This window comes from Ovis aries, chromosome 22 (assembly GCF_016772045.2).
Source record: "Ovis aries strain OAR_USU_Benz2616 breed Rambouillet chromosome 22, ARS-UI_Ramb_v3.0, whole genome shotgun sequence".
NCBI classification, from domain to species: Eukaryota; Metazoa; Chordata; class Mammalia; order Artiodactyla; family Bovidae; genus Ovis; species Ovis aries.
This window is the reverse complement of record NC_056075.1, coordinates 36,392,261-36,404,483: the sequence shown is the minus strand read 5'-3', so window position 1 is coordinate 36,404,483 and position 12,223 is coordinate 36,392,261. Positions and strand designations below refer to the sequence as shown.

Below are 12,223 nucleotides of genomic sequence, written 5' to 3'. Positions count from 1 at the left end.
ATTATATTGTTTTCTTCCTGTTTTTCTAATGCATTAACCTCTATTTTTATTAAATTTTTATTTCAAAGTTAATTGTTCTTTTATAGTTTCTTCTATTCTCAAGTCATATTTTGCTATATTTTTCAATTGAAATGTTTTCTTTCCTCTTTGACCTAAAAGTTCTTTTAAGGAGCACCTGAAATATAGCACATTATATGAAACTAGTTTTAACTGGTTAAGAAATCATAAATTGACATGCATGCTCAGCTGCTAAGTCATGTCTGACTCTTTGCAACCCCACGGACTGTAGTCCACCAGGCTCTTCTGTCCATGGGATTTCTGAGGTAAGAATACTGGAGTGGGTTGCCATTTCCTCCTCCAGGGGATCTTCCCCACCCAAGGGATGGAACTCCCATATCCTTTGTCTCCTGCATTATAGGCAGATTCTTTACCTGCTGAGCCGCCTCAGTTCAGTCAGTTCTGTTGCTCATTAGGACCCGACTCTTTGTGACCCCATGGACTGCACTACGCCAGGCTTCCCTGTCCATCACCAACTCCTGGAGCTTGCTCAAACTCATGTCCATGGAATTGGTGATGCCATCCAACCATCTCATCCTCTGTCAGCCTCTTCTCCTCCTGCCTTCAATCTTCCCTAGCATCAGGGTCTTTTCCAATGAGTCAGGTCTGCGCATGAGGTGGCCAAAGTATTGGAATTTCAGCTTCAGCATCAGTCCTTCCAATGAATATTCAGAACTGATTTCGTTTAGGATTGGCTGGTTTGATCTCCTTGCCGTCCAAGGGACTCTCACGAGTCTTTTCCACCACCTTAGTTCAGCTTTCTTTATGGTCCAACTCTCACATCCATACATGACTACTGGAAAAACCATAACTTTGACTAGACAGACCTTTGTCAGCAAAGCAATCTATATGCTTTTTAATATGCTGTCTAGGTTGGTCATAGCTTTCATTCCAAGGAGCAAGCGTCTTTTAATTTCATGGCTGCAGTCACCATCTGCAGTGATTTTGGAGCCCAAGAAAATAAAGTCTGTCACTGTTTTCATTGTTTCCGCATCTATTTGCCATGAAGAGATGAGACCAGATTCCCTAATTTTCAATTTCTAAATGAGTCTTTTCTTTATGGTATCGTGTAGAGCTTTTTTCAATGACATAAAAAAGCTGGAAAATAGGCTCGTTAATTTATTCAAGAAGTATTTATCTGAGTGCCTATTATGTGCCAGGGGTGGTTCTCAGCACTTAGGATTCAGCAATGGAAAAAGTAGTTCAGGCACCCATGGAGTATATAATCTAGTTGGGGGTGGGGGAGTGGGGTAGAAGACAGGCAATAAATAAGAATAAATAAAATATGGTATATGTTTAAGTGTGGCAAGTGCTGGGACAAACACAAAACATGACAGGGGTGAAGGTACATGTGTGTTTATGTCAGGAGGGGTTACAATTCGAATAGAGTGGCCAGGGAAGACCTAGCTAAGAAAAGTGGCACTTGAATCCATACCTGGAGGGGGTGAGGCACAAACTTTGTGGATTTCCTGGGAGGCATTCCAGGCAGAGGGAAGCAGTACAAGCACACCTGGTGTGATGAAGAATTACGAGGGGGCTGCCCTGAACGGAACTGCAGAACCAGGGTGGGGGTGTGGGGAGAGGCAGGTCCACAACACCTTAGTCTGCAAGTTCAAAATCTAAAAGTCTTTGAGGAAAAAAGTGGGGTTTTATTTTTTCCTTTGTTTTTTAGTTTTCAGCAAACTCATTTGGCAGAAAAAAAAATGGGTCTAAAGCCATATATATATATATATACACACACACATATATATATATATATATTCTTTATTCTACTTAATGTGAATACACAGATTTTACTATAGAAATACATGCAGGTAACTGGGTTAAGTGTGGTACTGGAAAATTATGGAGGGACTCTTCTTTTTATTTCTATTTTCTTTTTGAAATAGGAAACAAGCCTATCGGCCAAGAGTATTAGTGGGCAGGAAGGCCCACTGGAGGCTCAAACTGGAGGTTTGAGTAGAGGGGAGAAGAAAGGAGAAGAATGAAGTGACCCAGGAGCCTGGGAAAATGAAACAACCAGGGAAGCCGAATATGATGGCTTGGCAGATTCATGCTCCACTTCAGTTTAATAACCATGATTTCACAGTGAGACAGTCAGCAGGGTATGTGTTTTTCTCCAGGCACATTCAGCTGTACAAGTGCAGTCACAACATTGCAAAGTGTCAGATTTAATCAGGGTCATGGCTGAACCAAGTGAATCAAGAGCAGCAGAGAAGTCCAGTGTGCACACCAAGGAATGAGCATGACTGATAGCATTTAAACTGGGTAAGGAGGGGACTGAAGAGAGAGTTAGCTGCCAGATAAGATGTTTTTTAAAAAATAGTTATATAAAATTTGTTATATATATTTCTAGTATACATACACATCTTAGCTGCCATAATTTAAAAACTGAGTCCATATCACATTTGTTTTGTAAACTATATCACATCTATTCAATTTTTAAGAGTCTATTTGTATTCAGCCTTCTGGTACTTGCCATTTTATACATTGTGCTAAATTCAGTGAGCTTCTAAACAGAAGTCACTCCCTATTGAAAAGCAAATATTTGAAAAACACATATTTCTGATGGATAGGGAACTTACCAATCACAACTGGGTCTCCAGAGCTTAACACAGTACCTGGCACATAGTAGGCAATTGTATTTGTTGATTTAAAAGAAAAATGTATTCAGATCCTCGTTCAGAGAGGATTTTGAGGGATGGGCTGGGAGTAAAGATAGCAAGAAGGCCTCTGAACTCTAGACGGAGGAGATACCACTGAGAAGAGATGTGACAATACAAGAAAATGGACCAGGGCATACTTGACTCACTTCTTAATTCTGCTCTAGAACTCATTAATCTGCTTTCAGCATTCAACTGGAACTGTCCTGGGGTAGAAAATCATGGAAAATAGAGCATAGTTCCTGGCATATACTAAAACTAAAAAGGGTTCCATCCCTTTATTTTTTATTCCATAAGGAGAGCTGGAGAGCAGGGACTAAAACACACTGAACTCCTTTGATTCTATTTTGGCTAAAATGCATCAGCTAACTTTTATTGTGCTTACACATACAATGTTGAAGCAGGGTGGTAAGAACAAAAGAAACCAATAACTACTACATAGGTAATGTTAATACATAAGGAGTCTACAATATAAAGTTCAGAAGTCAATTAATATTGAGCTAATGTGTAAGATCATGACACAAAGGGAAAAAATCATTGTGGAGTTTCCAATCAGCATTAATCATTCATTCAGTCATTCAAACATTTATTGAGCATCTACTGTGAATCAGGTACTGAAAATGGAAATATGTATGCTACATACTCATCTTAGAAGTGAAGAAACTGAGACTTCCATGGATAAATTATTTGCCCAAGGCCATAAAGCTACTAAATGATGAAGCTGGAGGCCTAGTACAGGACTGTCCAGTGACTTTTATTTTATTGGAAATAGTTGCTTTTCATATGCTCATCAGATTCATTATTATGAAACTGGTGCATTTTCCTTTAGATAATTTTATGAAGAATAAAATATAAACAGAGCCAAGATTTCAAAGTCCATGTCAATTACATTTAAGATGTCAGTATACTGTGTTTCAAAGAAATTATAAATTATGAGTCTTACCTGGTGATTTGCCAAAGAATAAAAGTGCAGCAATCCAAATTCCAAACATCTGAGTTGATTTTTTAAAAATCATATAAAATCTTGAAAATTTTTGCTTGCAAAGTCACTGCACTATAAAAATATCACGCAGTTTTCCAATGGTATCAATTAGTATTTAAATTCTAGGTCCAGAAGAGCATGGGACTCACACTACCTTTAATTCTTCTGCCTTGCAAAGTAAATGTGTCATAGTCTGGACTTCTAACTTCACTTTAAGAGATATAATTAGCAGGGTGTGCCTTGTGTTATGTGATGGGTAATTAAAACTTCTGAGGTGTTGCTGTTTCATCATTAGCAATATTTTGGTTAGGCATAAACTGAGTCACTCTTGAGAGTTATTTTAGTACTTTGGGATGGTCTTATAGCTAAGAAACATTAAAACAAGCAAAAATTTTCCAAAGTAGGATTATATATTATGTGTATTTTTCCCTAACACATTTCTTTATTTCAATTTTTGTTTAAATTTTCTGGAGCCAATTATACAGAGTGAAGTAAGCCAGAAAGAAAAACACCAATACAGTATACTAACACATATATATGGAATTTAGGAAGATGGCAATGACGACCCTGTATGCAAGACAGGAAAAAAGACACAGATGTGTATAACGGACTTTTGGACTCAGAGGGAGAGGGAGAGGGTGGGATGATTTGGGAGAATGGCATACTAACCTGTATACTATCATGTAAGAACTGAATCGCCAGTCTATGTCTGATGCAGGGTGCAGCATGCTTGAGGCTGGTGCATGGGGATGACCCAGAGAGATGTTGTGGGGAGGGAGGTGGGAGGGGGTTCATGTTTGGGAACGCATGTAAGAATTAAAGATTTTAAAATTTAAAAAATAAAAAAATAAAAAAAATTAAATTTTAATTGTTAATTTACAATGTTGTGTTAGTTTCTGCTGTACAGCAAGGTGAATTGGTTATACAAACACTTACATTCACTCTTCTTTAGATTCTTTTCCCATATAGGTCATTACAGAGTATATAGACAAGTGGTCCCTATGTAATACAGTAGGTTCTCATTAGCTATATATTTTATATGTAGTACTGTGTTTATGTTAGTCTCAATCTTTCAATTTATCCCTCACCCCCTATTTTCCTCCTTGGCAACCATAAATTTGTTTTCTACATCTATGACTCTATTTTTGCTTAATAAATAAGTTAATTTGTTCCCATTTGTTTAGATTCCACAATAACCTCAGATATGCAGATGACACCACCCTTATGGCAGAAAGTGAAGAACTAAAGAGCCTCTTGATGAAAGTGAAAGAGAAGAGTGAAAAAGTTGGCTTAAAGCTCAACATTCAGAAAACGAAGATCACGGTATCTGGTCCCATCACCTCATGGCAAATAGATGGAGAAACAGTGGAAACAGTGGCTGACTTTATTTTTCTGGGCTCCAAAATCACTGCAGATGGTGATTGCCATGAAATTAAAAGGTGCTTACTCCTTGGAAGGAAAGTTATGACCAACCTAGACAGCATATTAAAAAGCAGAGACATTACTTTGTCAACAAAGGTCCATCTAGTCAAGGCTATGGTTCCTCCAGTAGTCATGTATGGATGTGAGAGTTGGACTATAAAGAAAGCTGAGCACCAGAGAATTGATGCTTTTGAACTATGGTGTTGGAGGAGACTCTTGAGAATCCCTTGGACTGCAAGGAGATCCAACCAGTCCATTATAAAGGAGATCAGTCCTGGGTGTTCATTGGAAGGACTGATGCTGAAGCTGAAACTCCAGTACTTTGGCCACCTGATGCAAAGAGCTGACTCATTTGAAAAGACCCTGTTGCTAGGAAAGATTGAGGGGAGGATGACAACGTGACGACAGAGGATGGCATCACCGACTTGATGGACATGGGTTTGGGTAGACCCCAGGGGTTGGTGATGTACAGGGAGGCCTGGCATGCTGCAGTTCATGGGGTCACAAAGAATCGGACATGACTGAGCGACTGAACTGAACTGATAAGCAATTTCACATAATTTTTGTCTTTCTTTGTGTGACTTACTCAGGATGACAATCTCTAGGTCCATTCATGTTGCTGTAAATGGCACTATTTCATTCTCTTTTATGCCAGAGAAAAACATAATTTGAAAAGATACATGCACTCCAGTGTTCACTGCAGCACTATTTACAAAAGCCAGGACATGGAAGCAGCTTAAATGTCCACTGATGGATAAATAGATAAAGAAAGGGAACAATGGAATATTACCTAACACATTTCTGAGTGCAAACATCCACTTAATACAAATAGGCCCTACTAGAATATGCTATGAATTAAACAATGAACATGGCTTATTTGGCTGTCTTACCTGTGTGGCAATATAGCATAGAATTCACCTGGTGATTGGAGCCTGATCACCTGGGTTCAAATTCTGGCCATGCCACTTATTAGCAATGACCTTGGGCTAGTAAGCTCACTGTGCTTTCCTCTGCCTGTAAAAAACCAGAGATAATCCTGGTTCCTAATACAGTTATTTAGATGACTGAATTACTTACTATTTGAATAGCACCTAGTATATAGTAAGTACTATATTGTGTAAATATTATTATTGGCATTTTCAAGTATGTTACTAGTTATAAGAGGAAGTTTATGTTCATATATAGCTAAGTATACCCTTGTACACTTAGTATACATCATTGTACACAGGATTCATACAGTTGAATGTAATACAAATTTGTCTTTTTGGCTACTTCATTAAGTGATGAGCAATTCAACTCACAGATATCCCTTATCAGTTTCTCAATTTTTAAGTGCTCATGGAAGATGGCTGAAAGTATTTCTTAGTGTTTCTTAATGTTTTACTCTCACCCTAATAGCATTAAAATTTTTAATGATTTATGAAGCATTCAGCCTTTTTTTAAAAAAAAAAACTTGTAACACTGTGCAAGAATCAGACAAAGGAGAGGTTTTGAATAAGACGAGTTACAAATCTTGGGTGTGTTTTTGGTCACAGTATTTCCCGGAACTCACAGTAGCCAGTCCACCCTGGCACGCAGACATGCAGTGATTAGAGCCTAAACCATGCAGCAGCACCAAGCTCAGTGCCTGGCATGCTGAGTCCAGTAACTACACTACAAAACAGGTATGCTCTAAAAGTTTCACCAATTATAACTGGACATTTTTCCCAAGTGGCATTTCAAGATTCAACGTTTTCAGTCACACATGTGGGATCAGCATGAATAACATAATCAATACCTCTCAGAAGACTGCATCTTATTCATGTCTACATGAACATGTGATCAATATTGTTGTTCAGCCACTAAGTTGTGTCCAACTCTTTGTGACCCCGTGGACTGCAGCACATCAGGCTTCCCTGGCCTTCACTATCTCCCCAAGTTTGCTCAAACTCATGTCCGTTGAGTCAGTGATGCCATCCAACCATCTCATCCTCGATCAATCAGCTCCTTCTCTTCCTGCGCTCAATCTTTCCCAGCATCAGGGGCTTTTCCAATGTGTCAGCTCTTCATATTCAGTGGCCAAGAAAGTATTCGAGCTTCACCTTTAGCATTAGTCCTTCCAATGAACATTCAGGGTTGATTTCCTTTAGGATTGACTAGTTTGATCTCCTTGCTGTCCAAGGGACTCTCAAGAGTCTTCTCCAGCACCACAGTGCTGAAGGTAGTTAATAAACATGTTTAAATGAAAAAAAAAAATTCTCTCTTCGATGTTTTCACAGAACTTTTCAATGAAACTGCTATAGCACTTAGCATATCACAGACTAATTAGGCAATTACCTATTTGTCTCCTTCCCCAGACTAAATCATTCTGGGAGAAGGGCTGGTTTTTGTTCATCTTTGGGCTCCAGCATCTAGCAATAATTCTATCATAGTAGACATATGGTCAATCTTTGTTGAGAAAAAAGTGTAGTCTTAGATTTCATTGATCTCATATCATTCAAGAAAATTCTTCCTCTAGAGAGATTATCATGCTGAGAGTTAAAGACTCATTATACTTTAACAATTATGTTTATCGAGGTTCAGATACTGGTGAATCCTATTTGCTCACTGGAATTGTGGCAGTTCTGCCTGAAAAAATGTCACGTAGAGGGATTAACAATAGCTTTTAAAAGATGATCACAAAATCAGATGTGTGCTTATATATGAAAGCACACCAAAATCGAGGAAAAACAGCGAATCAGTTGAATTCTTGATTCAAGACTAGAAAATAATTCAATTAATTCTGTCCCTGGCATGATAAATTATTTTTAAAATTTAGTAAGGCAGAGAACCTTTCAATGTGTCATGATGAATATTTCAATATTAATGTCAGAACCCTGAATAACATGGCTATAATTTCTTAAATAACTTTTTAGACTATTAACGCACAGCTCTTTGAATTATCCAAGATTTCAGGGAGGCTGGTATCATGGCTATTTTGGGGAAGGAAGGAAAGAGTGAAATACAAAGACATGTGCCTGAGTAATCTTAGCATTCATTCATTCATTCACCAAATATCTGAGTGGTTGCTATGTGCCAGCTACTCTTCTGGTTTCTAGTGACACACCAATGAACAAAGACCCTGCCCTTTTGAATATTATAGTGAGGAAAGTGAAAGTGCAAGCCACTCAGTAGTCCAACTCTTTGCGACTGCATGGACTGTAGCCTGCCAGGCTCCTCTGTCCATGGAATTCTCCAGGCAAGAATACTACAGTGGGTTGCCATTCCCTCCTACGGTTCAATTCCTAACCCAGGAATTGAACCCAGGTTTCCCACACTGCAGGAGGATTTACCAACTTAGCTACCAGGGGCAGCCAATAAACACAGTAAACCAGTAAATTCTAGAGTATGTGAAAAGGTGGCTTAAACTATGGAGAAATAAATAAAGCAGAGTAACGGAGACTGGGGCCTTTGCGAACTGATTGGCAGAGCAGATTGCTATTAATTTTGGTGGCTTCATTGAAAAGGTGAGCAAAAGAGAGTGATAAGTAACACTTCCGGAAAAAGGAGAGGTAAGCCCAGGTCTAAAGGCAGGAATCTGCTCCATATTTGTAAGGAAAAGCAGAAAGGCCAGTATGTCAGGGGCAGAAGGAAAAGCGGGGGATAATAGAGGACAAGGTCAGAGAGGTGCCTGGAGGCCAGAGTGGGTAAGACCTTGCTGGCCATGGTAACAACTTCAGGTTTTCCTCTCAGAGAAAAGAAAGCCAGTTGTGGCCTCTAAATAGAGAAGGAGTCTGATTTGAATTTGGTTATAACAAGGTCTTTCTGGCTGCTCTGTTGGCAACAGACAGTAGGAGAGGGAAGGAAGATGAGCAGTTGGGAAGCTACTGCAGTGATCCAGGTGAAGATGATGGTGGTTTGGACAGGAAGGTACTAGTGGAGGTGGTGAGAAGTGGATGGGCTCAGGATGTAGTCTGAAGATAGAGTCAACAAGATTTCCTTTGTTGTTGTCTCTGTTCTTTGATTTAGTGCTTAAAGAGATGAAATGATCGTGGCGCATAACCAGTGCATCTTGCAGAGGTAGAAAAACTTACTTTTTTTCTGATTTATTCTTGAATAATGTATTTTTCTCTCATAATTATTGCTAGGATATTTCTTACAATGCTTGATGGGACAAAAATATTTTAATGAATTGTTTACTTTGATTGGTTTAAGGGATGTATTTTTTTCCTGCAAATTTTGGAAAATATGTTTCTAAAACAGATTACGTTTCTAAAGCTTTTTCTTTTTGTTAGTAAGGCTTTATTTGTATGCACATTTTGTAGTAACACACCACTTGTATGCAGACATAAAACAAGAACCTCATGTGGAAGTATAACTTCTATTGAGGAAATATTGTAAACTATTGCTTTGTGAACTATAGACTATAATTAGATAGTCATCACATAGTTGTTAAATTATATACAATAAAAATGCACATAACATCAACACAATTCATTATAATTACAAGTTACTCTAGAAGGCTACTTGAAGTTTCCAAGGAGCACACTTTTCATAATAGTAATTTGCCATACTAGAATGTGGCATATTAAAATTACACTTTGGAAAGTTAAATTCTTTCACATTCAGCAAAGTCAGAATAATATAATAGAGAAAAATGTCACCATCGAAGAAGCAATTGTAAAGAAAGGAGAGGTTGGGAGGATTTATACCTGCATTAAGAATTGGCAAATCATGTGTGGGATTTCAATATAGTTTGAAAAGGCTTCACTTCTAGAAGCAGGTTCTTCTGGAAGAAATGGTGATGTGGAGCCTGGACTTTAGAATTGGATCTGGGTTCAAGCCAGGCAGGACTTCTTTAGCAGCACTATCTTTGACAACTTGGTTAATTTTTCTGAGCCTCAGATTCCCTCTGTATGTTAAGTTGTAAGTATATGTCTCAATATCTTGCCTGCACTAATTTTATTTTGAATATTACTGTTTGCCTTTTATCCTTAATCCAACTATTCATTTTTCTTTTTCCTTTAGCTATATTCAGTATAAATGAAAAGTAAAATTATATAAAGTATACAGTGTGATGATTTGATATACTTATAAATCATGAAATGATCACCATGACTGAGTGATATGGAGTTATATACCATAGAGTATTACTATCAAGATAAAATGACATTATGCACATATAGGGCTTAGCTTAGCACAAGGCAAACAGTAAACAGTCTATAATTAGGAGCTATAATAATTATTTTTAGGTCCAATCCAGGCTCCTGTTAATGTGTGGAGATATTCAGTGAATGTCATTGAGAAAGGCTAGGTACTTGTCCAAACAAACCTAGGACAAAGACAGGCCATCAATGGGTAGGTGTTTTGAGAAAGTGAAATAACAATAGAGAAGTTTGGATGTAAATGGCTTATGCAATTATGAGGGAATGTGGACCCACAGGAAGAGTCACAGAAGGCTGGCTCAGGAGGAAGTATGATGAGGTAGGTAGATATAGGTGAGCAAAGGGTTAGTTGATGGGCAAGGATTTCAGGAAGAAGAACAAGAAAAGTAGGTCCAAGGACAAGAAGGTGACTTATAGGTAAGAAATGAGAGGGTGATGATTTGTTTCAGTGTGGATTAAACTTCTGTCCCACACACTTCTTGTTCCATGACCAACAGCATTTCTACCCTTCGCTAGTAGTTCTGTCACATTCTTCCACCCATCGAAAGGACAACAAGAGCACAAGTAGAGTAAAGAAAATCCAGCCAAACACATTTTAAAATAATTCAAATGCTTGTCCAAAAAAGGATTTCAAGGCTCTTCTTTAGTATCGGTGCTTTCAAGGCCCTGGAACAAGCCTTGGCAATGTTTTCCTTACTAAGATACTTTCACTGCAATCGTTTAAGACTTTTAAGCCTCTTTCCACTCTGGCTTTCCTTCCATCATACTTCCCCTTTTTAGGGGGGTGCTATAGTGGCAGTGAGTATTTCTGGGGTCCAGCTAAGGGAGATCTTGGGAAACACTTTGTAAGAAAGAAAGGCTTCCCTGGTGGCGTAGGTGGTAAAGAATATGCCTGCAATACAGGAGACCCAGGTTCAATCCCTGCATTTGGAAGATACTCTGGAGAAAGAAACAGCAACCCACTCCAGTATTCTTGTTTGGGAAATCCCATCGACAGAGGAGCCTGGTTGGCTACAGTCTATGGGGTCACAAAGAGTTGGACATGACTGAGCAATTAACACTTTCTTTCTTTGTAAGAGTCTGACTCCACTTTTTGATGTTTGACTGCTGGCAGCTTTTAAGAGTCACCATTACTTTTGTTCTTTCTGCCCCACAACTAGGCAAGTTAAGAAAGCCTGAATAGGCTAAGAAAGCCTCTTCTGGCATGAATAGGAAGTCCAAACCACGGAAGCCCCTGCATGTAGGAATGGAAACCCTTGTCCCAGCCTCACCTCCTCACCACCAAAAAGTCTCAAGTCATTATCCTTTCTCTCCCCTCTCCAGCCATTTTTAGACCAGCATGGGAGCCTACCCTGCTCTTCCCAGAAAGACTCATGATGTGAGTAATAAACCTTTACTAATCAGGTTCTGTATTATATGTTACATTTACATTAGTCCATATTGTTCTCACAATTACCCTGATATGTTTCACTTTTTATTCAGATAAGGAAGTTACATATGTTAAAGAAATAACCCCAAGATAATTACAAAAGCTGATGTGTACCCAGTACAAACCCTAAACACTACAATGTCCCTCAACAGCCTTTCAGATTGTTGATTCTCCCCAGTCTTTTGGCAGCACTTACTGTCCCTGGCACTGAACACACATCTTTATCTTCAAGGTTCCTGAAATCATGTTTTCCCACCTACTTCTACAGCTTCTCCTGTTCCATGGCTGATGGCTTTTTCACTTTTCTTTTCTTATTTTCACACACAATTATTCCCCAAGAGTCATCTCTTTTCTCCATATTTTGTAGATGTGTAGATATTTCCACGTGTGGCAAGAGAACCCCCTCCTATGACTGACCTTTTGTCTAAGAATTTTCCCTCTTTTTTCCAAAGCTTCTCGCCCAGCAATACCAATTGTCTACTGGGCCTTTCTAACTGGGTGTCTTATTTGAATCATAAAGTTACCATATTCAAGTTCTGAGAAACTT

At 38.6% G+C, this 12,223-nt stretch overlaps 1 protein-coding gene across 2 annotated transcripts in view; it reads right to left on the bottom strand.

The window, feature by feature from the left end:
- Positions 1–3,890, bottom strand: part of PNLIPRP3 (pancreatic lipase related protein 3) — a 41,332-nt gene extending 37,442 nt beyond the window's left edge. For both annotated transcript variants that reach the window (XM_012102992.4, XM_042238523.2), the window contains exon 1: positions 3,664–3,890. In XM_012102992.4, coding sequence (XP_011958382.1) covers positions 3,664–3,736 — 73 coding nt within the window. In that variant the 5' untranslated portion in view covers positions 3,737–3,890. The remainder of the gene's footprint in view (positions 1–3,663) is intronic.
- Between the last annotated feature and the right edge of the window lie 8,333 nt (positions 3,891–12,223).